At 40.8% G+C, this 16,548-nt stretch overlaps 1 protein-coding gene across 2 annotated transcripts in view; it reads left to right on the top strand.

Moving 5' to 3' along the window:
• The window catches only part of LOC103099164 (uncharacterized), a 148,558-nt gene extending 136,771 nt beyond the window's left edge, over window positions 1-11,787 (top strand). Inside the window, exons 64-66 of one of the 2 annotated variants that reach the window (XM_056806147.1) lie at window positions 1,883-2,005; window positions 3,084-3,225; window positions 9,845-11,787. In XM_056806147.1, the coding sequence (XP_056662125.1) occupies window positions 1,883-2,005; window positions 3,084-3,225; window positions 9,845-9,849 (270 nt within the window). In that variant the 3' untranslated portion in view covers window positions 9,850-11,787. Of the gene's footprint in view, window positions 1-1,882; window positions 2,006-3,083; window positions 3,226-3,783; window positions 8,569-9,844 lie in introns of those variants that run through there. The other variant, XM_056806148.1, reaches the window with a different exon arrangement.
• The last annotated feature ends 4,761 nt before the right edge of the window (window positions 11,788-16,548 follow it).

The following is a 16,548-nucleotide window of genomic DNA, read 5'->3' as shown; positions in this document are numbered from 1 at the left end:
ATCATCCAGGAACCATCTCTGCCAAGCTAAGTGGCTTATTACCAGAAGGTTGATCATTGGTTAGTGAATTCCAGGGTCCAAAGCGATTCATGAAAATAGTCTCCTGAAATGGGCAGTTGTCATCTGAATTTGGAGGAGAAAGTAGCCAATCTTGTGAAGTTATAGATTATGTTTTATTTTATTTTTAAGACTAACCCATGGAGGGGCAGCTAGGTAGCACAATGGATAGAGCTCCAGGCCTGGAGTCAGGAGGAGCCAGGTTCAAATCTAGCCTCAGATACTTCCTGACTGTATAACTATGGGCAAGTCACAACCCTGATTACTTAGCTCTTATTACTCTTCTGCCTTGTAACCAATATACATTATGCATACTAAAATAGAAGGTAAGAGTTTAAAAAAAGAAAAAAGGGAAAAGAAAAGAAAAAAGAATCCATGTTGGAGGAGCTAGGTAGGATAGTAGCTAGAGCTCTAGGCCTGGAGTCAGGAGGTCCTGGGTTCAAATATGACCTCATATACTTTCTAGCTGAGTGTCTCTGGGCAAGTCACAACTCCAGTTGCCTACCCCTTGCCGCTCTTCTGCCTTGGAATCAATACTTAGTATTGATTCTAAGACAAAAGGTAAAAGAGAAGAGGAAGCAGGAGAAGGAGAAGGAGAAAAAGGAAGGAAGGAAGGAAGGAAGGAAGGAAGGAAGGAAGGAAGGAAGGAAGGAAGGAAGGAAGGAAGGAAGGAAGGAAGGAAGGAAGGAAGGAAGGAAGGAAGGAAGGAAGGAAGGGAGGGAGGGAGGGAGGGAGGGAGGAAGGAAGGAAGGAAGGAAGGAAGGAAGGAAGGGAAAGAAAAAAGAAAGAGAAAGGGAAGGAAGAGAAAGAAAGAACGGGAAGGAAGAAAGGAAGAAAGAAAAGAATCATCATCATCATCCATGGGCCTGAGATGAAAATTTAGGTTTACTAAGACTAGATTCAGTCTTGGGAGTAACAATCTGCATCTTTCATTGGGATTAGCAGAATTCAGAACACAAAGACTAGACTTTCATTGGCCAGTCCTTCCATTATAGGGACTTCTCAGTAATCACATTTATAAAAAAATTGAGGTCCATATTGATTTGTTATTGTTCAGGTATTTTTAGTTGTGTCTGACTCTTTGTGACCCCATTTGGGGTTTTCCTGGTAAAGATACTGGAGCGGTTTGCCATTTCCTTCTCCAGCTCATTTTACAGATGAGAAAACTAAGGGAAATGGGGTTAAGTGACTTACTGTGGAGAAAACCAAAGGTCAAGTGACTTGCTCAAGGCCACCCAGAGTAATTAGTAGATCTGGGATGTTATTGATGACATCCTGTAAGTTTTCCCAGGCTCTTCATTTCTGGTTTTCACCAGAAAGAAATATCCTAGTCACAAAGAATCAACAAGTCTTTATCAAGTATTTATTATGTGCTAAGCACTGTGATAAATGTCAGGAATATAAATACAAAGACTAAAATAATCCCTAGTCAAAAATCTTGAATTCAGATCAAGCTGATTTTTTAAATCCTTACCTTCCATCTTAGAATCAATGATTCTAAGACAGAAGAGGGGTAAGGGCTAGGCAATGGGGGTTAAGTGACTTGCCCAGGGTCACACAGCTGGGAAGTGCCTGAAGTCAGATTTGAACCTAGGACCTCTCATCTCTAGGCCTGACTCTCAATCTACTGAGCCACCCAGCTGCCCCCTCAAGTTGATATTTATAAGCTGTGTGACTCTGGAAAAATAATTTATCATTTTGGAGCTTTAGTTTCTTCATCTATAAAATAGGAATAATACCAGTAATACTTAATCACAGTGTTATAAGGACTAAATGAGATGAGCCATTATTATTCTTTGCAAAATGTTGGTGTTTATCCCACAAGGTGGATGGTGAGTGCAGGACCCAGAGGAAGAAAGAAGAGGTCTGTCTTAGGGCTTCTTCCTCCAGACTCTGCAAGGCATTCTTTCTGGATGCCCATTCTGAACTCCGGAATTGTTTTCGAGTGGTGAGTACAAATTAGACTGGTGGTAAAATATGCCCAAAGAGGAAACCCCCTTAGGAAGAAGGGGCAGAAAAGGTAGGTACTTGGGAATCTAGTCTCCTTCCCAGGCATTCAGACCAATTTCAGCCAGTGGAGTGGAAGAGTCTCCAAATGGGCATCGGTTCTCCCACAGGAAATTTCCTCAGTCTTAATAATACCCCAGTTCTCCAAATAGTATCATTAGCCCTCTGCTGAAAACCAAAGCATCAAAGATCTTTTCTTTTTAACTCTAAAGCCTTTTGTCACCCCTGACCCCCTAGAGCAGGGGTCCCCAAACTACAGCTCATGGGCAACATGCAGCCCCCTGAGGCCATTTATCTGGCCCCCACCGCACTTCCGGAAGGGGCACCTCTTTCAGTGGTGGTCAGTGAGAGGAGCTCTGTATGTGGTGGTGCCTCAAAGCACAGCATCACTCACATACAGTACTACTTCTGGTGACATAATCCTTTGCGTGGCGCCTTGTTCTGAGAGTAACTGAAGGAGAACGAGGTGCCAGACAAAGGATCATGTGGCTGCACAATGGAAGACGTCAGCATGGTGAGCAGTGATCTGGGGGAGGGGATTCCACACTGTGTGTACTGCTGCCCGGTATAGAGGTGGCAGTGATGGGCCTGTGCAAGGTGTGACAGGCCATCCCAGCCAGCGCTGCAGCCTCCGCTATCCCAGACAGCCGTATACAGATTTGTTCATAGTTTTTTTAATAGTCCGGCCCTCCAACGGTCTGAGGGACAGTGAACTGGCCCCCTGTGTAAAAAGTTGGGAGACCCCTGCTGTAGAGAATGTGACTCAGTAAGGGCATCCCAACTTGGAAAAGCAAATTTAGTCAAGGAAAGACCCCCTCCTCTCCCATTCCTCATCTCGACCCCATTTGGCAAGTCCTTTATTGCTTGTCTTGCCTCCAGGTCCCAGGAAACCCTTAAAAAGTCCAGGGAAGGGGTCTAGTCTACAGCCCTCCTTTGGGCAGCTTCTCCCTCTTCCCTGTGCCTTAGCCACACACCGGGCTCAGGGCAAGGCGGAGTGGCCGTGCGGCCTTCTCTTCCAGGTGGATCCGGCCCCATTCTACCGCATGTGTGCTCGGGACCTCTGTGAGACGAGTGAGCTCCGGGCAGCCTGCACGATGGTCTCTGCCTACATCCACCTGTGCGGCAGAGGCTTTGTTCCCCTGGGAACTCCTCCTCCTTGCTGTAAGTGCGGAAAACTGCCTAAAGTTTCCTTTCTCCACCTGATGGTGGAACCAATACTTAATACCAGTTCTAAGACAGAAGGTAATCCAAAGGGGGGTGTTCTGCCCTGGTATCAAGTCTAAGGCAGAAGAATGGCAAGGGTTTGGCAGTCAGGATTCAGTGACTTGCCCAGGGTCATTTGAACCCAGGACCTCCAGACTCTAACTGTGTGCTGCCCAGCTCTTCCAGCATATAACCTCCTTAAGGAACTTTTGTTTTTGTATCCCTCCACTTTAATACTTACTGAATGGAGGAATTAAATGCAAATTGTAATGTGTAAGGGGATGAGGAGGAACAAGTATTTATTAACTATGCGTCAGGACTGTGTTAGGTACTTTAACATGCTATCTCATTTGACCCTCACAACAACTGAAAGAGGTAAGTGCTATTATGATCCCCATTTTACAGTTGAGGAAACTGAGGCAGGAAACGGTTAAGTGACTTGCCCAGGGGTCACATAGCTAATATGTATCTGAAGTCATATTGGTGACTCCAAGCCCGGCACTCTATTCCCTCCAGGGCTCATTGGAGTGTGAAGGTGGCCCTGCATTCCCCAAAGGGATGCCCATGAAATACCAGCCATGGCGGCTCCCACCAGGCAGAGAAGCCTTTGCGTAGGGGTCTAGCAAGGGGCCAGCCATCCATCGGACCAAAGACCCAAACAGCTGAGAGCTCAGGGACACTTACGCTGGAAGGATGAACAACCTTCCAGGATTCCAAGATGAGAAATCCTCCTGGCCACAGCGACTCTGGAACCCTCCACAAAGGCACGGAGGAAATAGAATCAGGGACCATTTGCAAGACTGAGGTGTTTCATTTCATAGCCGGACTTCATTTTTTTTTAAACCCTTACCTTCCATCTTGGAATCAATACTGTGTACTGGTTCCAAGGCAGAAGAGCGGTAAGGGCTAGGCAATGGGGCTCAAGTGACTTGCCCAGGGTCACACAGCTGGGAAGTGTCTGAGGCCAGATTTGAACCCAGGACGTCCCATCTCTAGACCTGGCTGTCAATCCACTGAGCTGCCCCCAGAAATAAGTCTTGAATAAAGGATTTTTGATGGTGATAATAAGCCCACATTGTTTGCCACAGAGAATTCTAGAACAGTACATAAAATGTCTTAGAGCCAGTTTATGCCTGATTTGTCAATTATTAAATTGTCACTGTGTATCCACATATATTTTTTTAAGAGCCAGTTGTTAAACCTGTATCTTGTTGTTGAGTTATTTTTCAGTAGTGTCTGACTCTGTGATCCCATTTGAGGTTTTCTTGGTGGAAACACTGGAGTACTTTGCCATTCCCTTCTCCAGCTCAGTTTACAGATAAGGAAACAGGAGGGGGGACTTGTAATTTTTTTAAACCCTCACCATCCATCTTGAAATCAATACTATATATGGGTTCCAAGGTAGAAGAGCAGTAAAGGGTAGGCAAACGGGGCTAAGTGGCTTGCCCAGGGCCACACAGCTATTAAGTTTCTAAGGCCATATTTTAAATGACCTGTACTACAATTTGACTAGTTGTTCAGCACCTTTTCATCCTATGCCGTGTGTCAAAATGAGTAAGATGACCAAAAGAAAATCTGTTCTAGAATCGCCTATTTCTGAAACACCCACAAGCAAAATTGCTCTACTTCCAACATGTCAAGACTATGATAGATTCTTTAGTCTTATTATTCACAGACCCAAACTTACAACTCACTGGGGACAGCTGGGTGGCTCAGTGAATGGAGAGCCAGGTCTAGAGATGGGAGGACTTGGGTTCAAATCTGGCCTCGGATACTTCCTAGCTGTGTGACCCTGGGCAAGTCACTAAACCCCCATTGCCTACCCTTTACTGCTCTTCTACCTTGGAACCCATATATAGTATTGATTTTAAGATGGAAGGTAAAGGGTTTAAAAAAAAATTACAAGTCCCCCTTCCTTGTCTGTCCCCTGACTTTTGTCCATTTCTTTCTGTAAATCCCCCTTAGGATTTAAATTTAGATCTCCAGACACTGGGCAGTTATCCCTCCATTTAGGCACTAGCCTTGTCCTTTCCTCTATCCCTGGTACCTTTCCTCGATGATATTCTTTATCCTCCGCCTTGTCTGTAATAAAAGTTGGCCACCGACTTGCCCTGCCGCGCTCCTCTCCATCCTCCGTGGGTGATTCTTAGCTTCCACTCTCCAGAGGCTGGCATTCCTTGACTCACAGCCACGCAGCTCCACCAGAACATTGACATGAGAAAGATGAGCCTTTGTTTCAAGGAGAGATTGGGATTCATGAAGAGAATTTGGACTCTTGCAGAGATAATCCAGCTCAGGGCTGTCACCAAGCTCACCTATGAGAAGCTGAAGGATACAGATTCAGATTCTCTGCCTTCTTGGGGCTCAAAACCAGAAATAACCAGCTTGGGTGCTGGCCAGACTCCTGTTTTAATAGAATTAGTAACTATGCACAGCACATTTGGTAAAGAACAGCAGAGAGATGGGTAAATATTTACATGGCTATGTTCAAGGAAAGAGAAGCCTGTTGTTTGGTACAGGATCGTTGGGGAAAATGACACCATCTTCTCCATCCCAGGTATATTCCAGTTTTAAGGACTCCAGAGGAGACTGATCTGTTTTCTTCAACCATTCTATCCTACCGGAGGTGGAGGAATATTCCTTATATCTTGATACCCAGCAGCCTCCCAGTAGCAATAACACCTGCGATCAAAAAATGACTCCTTTCCCTCAAACTATTGTCCCAACTATTGTCCCTTCCATCCCTTCTACTCTTTTCTTTTTCTTGTTTAAAATTCTTTTCTAAAATTCCTTCTCTTCCTTGCCCAGAGTCTCACCACTAGAACTGTCAGGGGCCAGATTGTCCTTCCAATTCCATGCCTGGCACTTTATCCACCATGCTACCTAGCCATCCCTCTTTCCTTCTTTTCCAAAAGTTAGAGACCAAAGTCAGGTTTGGCTCCAAGACTGTAAATATCTTCTGTAAGGTCACACGAGAATTCTAAGAAAGATTTCCCTGATGTCCTCTGTAATGATTAAAATTCTCAAAAGACAGAATTTCTAAATTAAAAAAAATTATTGGCTGGCCAAGAAATCCTAATTAGGGTCAAATGATACTCTTGGCAATCAAAAGGCAACAGAAACTCCTGGCCCAGGTACTTATATGCATTTTGGGGAGTTCATTATTCAGCTCTTTCCTTGAACATCCCAAGTCATTTCAGTTGGTAATCAGATAAGTAGGAGGTGGTCCATCAAACCCTCAGCCCTTCCCCACATCAACAGGCAAAAGTTTGCATTTAGGCTGGAAAAATGCTACTGTAGAAGGTTCCTGAATCTATGAAAGGACCACATTCCTAAGGACAAGAAAATGCAAAAATCTATGGACTGGATAGAGCCAGGTGTCAGACCCAGTTCAAGAATTCTCCCTAATATACAGGATCTGATTTGGGGGCCTTTATAATCTAGGTCCTTGACATAAAAATAATACAGCATACGAAAAAGAAATTCTCACACCCCTTATGTATACAATTCGCCAGACAGCTGGCTTTTCCTAATCTGAGGATTTGTTTAGTCCCTTTTATAGGTAAAATTTCCATAAACTTTGCTTCTAGAAACCATAGCAGTTCTACTCATCTATCCCCAGTCAAAATACCACTAACAGCAGACCAAAAACAAAAACTCTGTGGTTTGTGGAGTGTAGAGAAGGCAAGAAGAAAGGGAAAAGGGGTTAAGAGACTGAAATAGTCATAAAAAAGGGTCTGTTTTTGCTGACATATCTAGGGAACATGTTGATTGTCAAAGTTCCCTTTAACAACCTTTTTTTTTTCTTACAGGTGAAAAATGAGAATTGGCTTTGATGTTTAAAATCTTGCTTTTATAAAAATCTTTAGGCCAAGAGATCTAGAAGTTACATTAAAACAGAACTGAAGGGATCTCTCTTTCTCTGCCCCATTAAACACAGTCTGGGCTTCTCATACATGCTTTGTTCTTTAAGACCAAAACGTTTAGAGAGTTTGGTTTCTGTTCAGAAAATTATAGAGAAGTTTAACCAACCAGTCAATTTGAAAGCATTGAAAGACATCTTGGTTGTTTAATAAAAGTCAGTATTTTAGAAACTTCTGCATTTCTACCAAAAAAACAAAGAGAGCTGCTCCTTTTCAGGCCACCCAGCACTTAAGTGATCACACACATGTGTGGCACTTTTCTGGGCACCATGCCTAGTTAACAAAACATTTAATACCCTGGAGGAGTTGATGTTAAAAAAAATGGTCTTTGCCAAACCACATACATTCACATGAACGAAGGGAAATTGATGTTCAACCTGGTCTTCATCAACATTGGCTCCTCTCGGGGGAAAAACAGTGATTGCCACATTTGTTGCCAAAGGGCTGGGTCCTGATGTTGAGAAATAGAGGGCTTGGACTTTGGTTGCTAAATTTGCCTGTTGTGCATATAGTTAAATCTTCAACAATTGTTCTAATTCCCAAAACCTATCTTTTGCCGCCATCTTAGATCCGCCTAGGAAACACGTATATTGTCAGAGTTCTTTTGGTTCATCATTTTTTTCTTCATTTAATCATATCAGCAAAGTTTTAAGTCAAGGCCATCTCACCTTTTTCACCTGGAAAAAAATAACTATAAGGAAAAACCACAATGACAATGGACATACTCCCTGAATGTATCCAAGAAAATAGCAAAAGTAGGAGTTGAGTCAGTACAAATATTCAAGACTTAGCTGTGCATTTATAAGGCAAATATTATACCTGGAAAAATTGTCAGTAAAAAAATAGCCTTGAGCTTTACCTGGGAAGTTTCTCTGCCTAGATTTGGAATGATTTCTGGTACTTACCAATCGTGATGCCCTTTCACCAGTTCCTCTGACTTTATTTCTAAATCGGCCTCTAGAAAGATGTAGTAGCATTAGTATTTTGTCGCTCAGTTGTTTCAATCATGGCCATCTCTTTGGGACCCTATTTAGAGATTTCTTGGCAAAAATATTGGAGCGATTTGCCATTTCCTTCCAGCTCATATTAACATGAGGAAATAGGCGAACAGGGTTAAGTGACATGCTCAGAGTCATACAGCTAGGAAGTATCTGAGACCAGATTTGAATTCAGAAAGTGTCTTCCTGGCTTCAGACGTGACACTCTATCTCCTGTGCCACCCAACTTCAAGACAGCAAAGCCTATTGGAAAGATACCACTTCCTCATTCCAACATAACCCTATGGCAAAGTCTGATTTTTTAAAAATAAATTCCTCTAGGGCTACCAAGTAAGGCAAAGATTAGGGTGAAAAGCACCACATATAAAGATGTGTATGTATGTATGTATGTATATATATACATATATATAATACTTATGCGTGACACAATTGAGATATACTGCCTTATGAGAGTGGCCTTGCAAGGTTTTCCTACATAAGGAAGGCTGCTGGGTAAAGGTCTATCCATCTAGCACCAGCCCTAAACAGCCACAGCCTATACACAGATCCAAAACTATCCTGTACGTATTTCCCTTTGACCTTAAATAGAGAACATAGTAGAAAATGACCATAGTCCAGAATGACAGAGAACCCCCCAATTCCTTTTAGGGTTTGGACTTTGGAACAGGGGCAGTTAGATGATGCAGTGGATAGAGTGACAGGCTTGGAGTCAGAAATACTCATCTTCCTGATTTCAGATCTGGCCTTAGATCTCACTGCATGACCCTGGGCAAGTCACTTAATCCTGTTTGCCTTAGTTTCTTCCTCCGTAAAATGAACTGGAGAAGGGAAATGGCAAAACACTCCAGTATCTCTGCCCAGAAAACCCCAAATGGGGGGGTCACAGAGTCAGACACAACCGAACAACAAGAGGCGATAGCTTTTTATCACTTTTGCCAGTTTGTTGAAGGGTAGGAGAAGAAAGCAAAAGGTGAGAACAATTGGTTCCTTTAGGGTACCACAGAGTCACCTAGTGTTTCTTTGAAATGATTGCTCCTAAGAGAAAAAGATTCATCCAAAGTGAAGTCCATTTCCTCACTGGTCTACTGAGAATGAAACATAAATTTATAGGAATCGTTCCACATTTTCTCATCATTAAAATGGAGTTAGGATAGGTTGTCTCTTACAGATGCCTTTCCTATTAGTCTCACTCTATTAATTTAATTTCCTGGTATCTTGACAGTTTCCCCTCAATCTGCAGTCATTAGACTTAGAAGGGAAAAGCATCGGAAGAGGGTATCCTCTAAGGTTATTAAGATCAAAATGGTTAGGTCACACAGGTAGTAAAGTTGCAGGGCTAAGATTTGAACTCTGAGATTATTCTTCCGAGTCTAGATTTGTGATGATGTTATCTTCACTCATCTGTTTCCTTTTATATGTATGGACGTGGCTTCATGGGGGAGTCTCAGTTTCCTTAGCTTCTGAAAGGAGGGAGTCAATTAAGTTAAAGTAGACTTTGTAAGCTTAATGTTTATGCTGGAGTACAATAATAGATTCATTGAAGACCAACAGAAGATAATTTTGTGATGCTTTTGGTTGCATTTTAAGTCCTGTTAGGACTAGCATTGTTCCTTATGCCCTGGAGAAGACCATTTTTCTTTTCTTTTTCTTTTACAGTTTGAGGTTGTGCTCAGGGGAGCCCTAGGCTGACAAAGGATGTCAAATTCTTTGAACCTCTGACATCATCCAGCTCTAACATCCAACATGCTGTGGCAGCCTCGTAGAGGATGCTCCTCAAGGAGGAGAGAAAACACATCGATTGATCTGGCACCCAGGAGACAAGAAAACAATGAGCATGCCTGCTAAAGGGGAGTCATTTATCACTGTTTTAAGTAACTTGGCCAGAGGGATATGGCAGACTCCCCCAATAAGTTTCATTGAATTTCTTCCTCCTCTACTCTAAGATCCTAAAACACTGGGATTGTAATATGTTTTACTCTGGCCCCAAAGGCTCCCTTCTGGCACCTCAGAAGGTTGATTCTACTCCAGAGATTGAAAGAGAGAATGATCTATTTTGGCAGGAAAGAAAGTTTATTCAGTACGTCTTTACTGAGCACCTACTATATGAAATATGGTAGTTTGGATTAGTTGTGTTGGTAGCAATAAGATGAGGGACAGGGAGAGTCAAGTGGTCTTAGCTATTAATACCATCAACTCGGGTTTTTTTCTATTTGCCATCAAATTCTATTTTGTGACTGGCTTAAAAAACAAGGGAGATTACTTACTGTGGTGTAGTTCCCTTGACCTCAGCTGCTCCAACTTTCATTTCCTATCAGGCTTGGAGGTCTGGGGCCATGTTGGTGAACCTATGGCATGCATGCCATAGGGGGCCATTCCACTCCCCCTCTCCACCACACTTGAGGACATTTTTCACTTTACCCACCCCTCTGCCCAACAGCCCAATGAGAACACTTCCTCCCTCCCCTGTCTGAGGTAAGGAGGTGGCTCACTTATGGAATGAGGGTGCAGTTTGGTCATTAGTCTTTAAAAAGGTTCACCATCACTGGTCTTAGGGTCACTGTTTGCTCAGGCTACCATAGTAGTTTCAAAAAAAGGGAAAGACCTCTTCAGATTTTCTTATCAATATATATATTTTTAATACTGTAAATAAGTTAGATTTAATTTTTGAGGTTTGGTGGGAACAACCTCTTGCACTCATATTCCTGGGGAGCTCCCTCATAAAAAAGTAGCATTCCATTAACACTCAATCACTTATTAGTCACTAATAAATAACTTATTCTGGCTATGACATGGAATAACAGGGTCCTGATTTAATAGGGTAATCAAATGTTTGAACTTGATGTAATGTAATTTCCTTAATTTTGCTTCTTATTAATAAATTTTGTTGAATCGAAGCATTTATTTGCTTTGGGGAATTCCCAGGCAAAATTGCTTACCAGAGAAAATAGTTTAGGTTTATGGAGCACTTTACCTATATTATTAAATCAAGGCTTCTTAACCTTTGTGTGTGTGTGTGTGGTTTGGTCCCTTTTGTTCTGGTAAAGCCTATGTACCCTTTTGTTTTTAAATGAATAAAATAAAATATATAGTATTACAAAGGAATTCACTTACATAAAAATATAGTTATCAAAATATTATTTTTAAAAGTTTGTGGTCTCTAAGTTATGACCCTTTGATCTAAATTGCCTCAGACCAGTAGAGAATGTTATCTCCTGTTCACAGGATGAAACTGGTCTAAAAAGGGGAAACAATTCAAGATCACATAGACTAATAAATAATGGAGCTGGGACTTGAATCCAGAACTTATGAGAGTCAGCAGGCATAGTATATAGAATACTGGGTTTGAAGGAATGGGCTCACTTCAAATCTCTGCTTAAATAGTAGTTGTATAACCCTAGCCTGATCAAGTAATCTCTCTAGGTTTCATTTTCCTCAAGTACAAATGGGGTTGGAGGAAGGAGAAAGAGAGGACTGGACTTGATGGCCTCTAAGATTGTTTCCAGCACTAAATCTATGATCTTATTTGATAGTCTGATGCACTGTCATATGAGGAAATGTCACTTTTGTAAAAATGAATTAAAAATGAGTACTCATTCCAATAAGCCCACTTACTATTTTTTCAAGATTTCAGAGCAAAGAGAATAATAGGCTTAAGGCTTCATCAAGGAGGCATTTCTGATGCTTAAAGGCAAGGGATTATTCAAAAAGTGAAATTGCCTTCTCTATTAACTAATTAATTGTCATTTAGGAGCTCTTGCTTTACACTGGTACTAAAAGGATTAGTTAGAATTAGATTACCCATTTATTACTCGGGGTAATATGGTACTCCTAATAAGTCTGCACTATCACCTGAAGTGACCTATAGGCACAAGTGGAACTGAGTTCTTGGAAATTCTGGGTCCCCTTTTCAATTCCTATGACCACATGAAGACCCTTTTAATGCCTCAAAAACTTGGTTTTTGCCTAGTCCAAGCGTATGACTAGGCCCAACAACAATTCATCAGTTATCACTAGCCCCCATTCCATTGAAATTCTAATCTCTTTCCCAACTTCACATGACCTGGAAAGATTATTCAATAATATAGAAGACATTTAATTGAAGTGGAAACAAAATTAATAAAGTTCCAGATCAGAAATCTCAATCATTAAGACTTTTCCTAGATAGAGTTTAAAATTTCAACTTATTCAGATCTCTGTATTACAATGAAAACAAAATAAACAATGTTACTTTTTTTTAGTTAGAGAGAAGACATGTATATACATAGAAATAAAATACAGAGCATTATCATCATTATTATAGTCTTCAAGATTTGCAAAGCATTTTACATGTAACCTCATTTGATCCTCACAACAACTCTATGGAATAAGTGCTATTATTTTCATTTTACCTATAAGGAAACAGAGAAGTTAAGTGACTATCTCAGGGTCACATAGCCAGTGAGGCAGTATTTGAAATCCAATCTTCCTGACCCCAAGTAAAGAAATCTATTCACTGCTTTACCTACCTGCCTCATGCTGAGTACTTAGTAGGAATTATGAGAAGAGAAGTAATGTGGTCAGGAAAAGATTCATGATAGAGGTGGGATCTGATCTAGACCTTGAAGGATGGGTAGATTTTTAGCTACCTGGAGGAAGAAGGAAGAAGGGCATTATTGACAGGAGAAAGTGAACCAAGTCTCAGGGACAAAAGTTCACAAGATGCTTTTAAGAAACACTGAATAAATCTGTCTAAAATTATAGGTATATCTAAGGAGACAGTAGGAAGTAGAGTGACTAGACTACCAATCATAGGCACATACACAGTGCAGGATCAGGTCACTTTGTGCACACTTATGTTGCCAATTAAAAGTTTAGACTTTATCCCCACAGGGAATAGGAAGTCATTGACAGTTTTTTGAAAAAGAAAATTTAGAATACAGTCATCTCTTGCTATATCGTGGTTCACTTACCATGGCTTCACTGTATTGTGGGTTTCTAAAAAACAAACAAACAAACAAAAAAATATATATATATAATTCTGTATCACTGAGTTTTCACTATATTATGGGGTTTTGCGGATGAATGGCGTACTTTACAAAATGGAAATGCAGTACACCACTACAGCTTGTGCAAGTTTGCCAACATGAGATTGTACATAATACACTATTGACTGATGGAATAAAAGGTGACCAACAACAGCACTTCTGTGTCCTAGGTGCTGATTGGCTCAGTTGACTGTAGTATCAGTCTATTTGCTCTTCCACTACACAGATTTTCACCTATTGCAGAGGTCTCTGGAACGTAACTCCCGCAATTGGTAAGGGATCTCTGTAGACTGGAAGAGGAAAAGAAGACTAAGGGTTGGGAAATTTTAGGAAGATTATCATAGGAAAGATGTGTGATACAGAAAAGGATTGACTTATTGCAGTGAGAGAAAGGGATGGGTTAAAGAAATTATGAAAAAAAAATCTAGGAGCAGCTAGGTGACTCAGTGGATAGAGTGTCTGGCATGGAATCAGAAGGACCTGGGTTCACATCTGACTCCAGACACTTCCTAGCAGTATAATCCTGAATAAGTCACTTAACCCTAATTGCTTGGCCCTTGCCTAGTATGTATACTAAGACAGAAGGGGGGAAAAAAAGAAAGGAAGGAAGGAAGGGAGGGAGGGAGGAAGAGAAAGAAAGAAAATCAAGACAACCGATGGTAAAAGGGATAAAGGAGAAGGAATCATTTTCTCCAATCACTCCAGGATTTTAAACTTGAATTCCTGAGGAAACAGTGGTACTAATAATGACCAACAAGTTAAAATGGGTGGTGAATTTGTAAGGAGATGAATTTAATTTTAGAGTATAGAGTCTTAGGTGGTGGTGAGATTTCTGATAGGAATTTTGAGACATAGGATTAGTTCTTGGATGACTTATTGGGGTTAGAGTTCTCTGCTTGGGAGAAATGAAAGCCAAAACCTTTCAAAGTGAAAAATTACGGAGGAAATATGGAGTGAGAAAAGAAAAGTGCTGAGATCTACACTTTGGAAGATACCTATAGGCCAAGGAACAAAAAAATGGAAAGGAGGAAAAGAAAAATAGGAGAACCAGGGTAGTGGGGTATTGTGAAATACAATGAAGGAGAGAATTTCAAAGAGGGTGGTCAACATTGAATTTGTGTGGCATTATTAAGGGGTAGCACTTATATAAGTTTTAAATTTGATGTGATCATCTTTCACCCAAGAAATCTAAAAAATAAAATTCCTTAAATCTTAACAGCATTAAAGATGATTAAATTCTTCTTTTAAATCTACAAAATTCCACTGTTATGAAGCTTTTGGTGACTTTTGAAGGTACAGTTTCAGGAAAGGAGAAGGGTAAAGGAGAGACATTGTAGTGGGTAAGGAAATGGAGGAATCAAAAGAGACAAGTTGTTTAAGAGGTATAGCTATGAAAGAAAGTAGAGAAAAAGACATTAGTCAAAAGGCATCAAAAAAAGATGTTTTCCTTCCTAAAAATATGAGGAAATAAATTGCCAGGTCTAGATATGGGAGGTCCTGGGTTCAAATCTGACCTCAGATGCTTCCCAGCTGTGTGACCCTGGGCAAGTCACTTAACTCCCATTGCCTAGCCCTTACCACTCTTCTGCCTTGGAACCAAGTTCCAAAACAGAAGGTAAGGGCTTAAAAAAAAAAAAGGAATGCTGAAGCCAATGGGAAGATATGGGATCCTAAAAAGGTGAGAGGTAGGGGCAGCTAGGTTGCTTAGTGCATAGGGAACAAGGTCTGGAGATGAGAGACTCTGATTCAAATCTAGCTTGAGATACTTCCTAGCTGTGTGATCTTGGACAAGTCATTTAACCCCAATTGCCTATCCCATACTGTTCTTCCACTTTGGAACCAATACTCAGTATCAATTCCAAGAGAAAGGTAAGGGTTAAAAAAGAGAGAGAAAAGTGGAAACTGGCCTCCAAGTTCTGGGAAAGCAGGAAGGGATGAAATTCAGAGCAGACATAGGGAGGTTACAACATCAGAATTAGGAGAGATCTCAAAGGTAATCTAGTTCAACCATATGTGAATTTCTTTAACAACATCCCTAACTTTAACCCCAACAAAGGAAAAGATAATCTAGCTAGAAGGCCACTTCAATGTTCTTTAATGGAAACAGCACAAAATTTGTAGTCAGAGGATCCTGGTTCACTTTTAGTGTAGTAGGTAGAAGGCTGAACTTGAAATCAGGAAGATCTGAGTTAAAATCCTTCCTTATGACCTTTGCTAGCTAACTGCATGTGAAGAAGTCACTTAATGCCTCTGAACCAGTTACCTCATCCATAATATGTATATTGTAAGACCCTGATGAGATAATAGATTCAAAGGGCTTTGCAAACTTTAAAGTGCTACATAAATATTTCCTCATCTGTAAAGTCTCGGGGTTGGATTAGATAATCCCTTCCAGGTGCCTGTTCTATGACTCTGATGGCTTCCTCTGAGAATAGAAGAAAGTACATCTGCTAAGGTCATGATGAAACAAAAATGTCATTTGGTAGATGTTTGTTTGAGTCTTTGAATAGATGTGTTGCCAAGGAAAAGAAGGAAACTATTCACTATAATATTTTAAAAGAAATTATTATAAATTTAATAACTGTCACCAAAGGCAATTCAAATATAAACATATAGAATAAGTAATAAATTTTTACATTAAAGCCCTTTGTTTTTAACAAACTAGAACTAGGTAAAAAGTTGTTTATTCTATGGCCCTTTCCAGGAATATGTCAAGTTCCACCAGCCAGTCCATTGGCAAGCATTTGTGAAATGCATATCGTGCACCAGACACTGGGCTAAGAGTTGAGTACACTAAGAAAGAGGGGGGGTGGTCTTTGTTCTCAAGGAGTGTATTCTTGTAGGAGATACAAAATGCAAACAACTCTGTACAAATAAGAAACGGGCAGGATAAACTGGAGGTAACCAATAGAGAGAAGGCACTAAGAGGAAGGGGCATTTGGGAAAGGCTTTTTATAAAAGTTGAGGTTCTAGGTGAGATGTGAAGAAAGTCACACAAGCCAGAAGGCAGAAAGAGAGAGAATTGCAGGCTTGTGAAAGGGCACAGATAAAGCATCTCATTCAAGGAGGCCAAGGTCTTGTGGTAAGGAGTAGGGTATGAGAAGCCTGGAAGGGAGATGCCCATCAATTGGGGAATGGCTGAGTAAGTTGTGGCATATGATTTAATGGAATACTAGAGAGTTATAAGAAATGATAAGCAGGGTAATTTCAAAAGACTTACCTGAACTGATACAAAGTGAAGTGAATAGAACCAAGAGAACTTTGTACACAGTAACAGTAATATTGTACAATAAAAAACTGTGACTGTCTTAGTTATTTTAATGATCCAAGACAATC

Source organism: Monodelphis domestica, chromosome 7 (genome assembly GCF_027887165.1).
Source record: "Monodelphis domestica isolate mMonDom1 chromosome 7, mMonDom1.pri, whole genome shotgun sequence".
Taxonomy (NCBI): Eukaryota; Metazoa; Chordata; class Mammalia; order Didelphimorphia; family Didelphidae; genus Monodelphis; species Monodelphis domestica.
The sequence above is the reverse complement of the archived record's forward strand: the minus strand, read 5'-3'. Positions and strand labels throughout refer to the sequence as shown.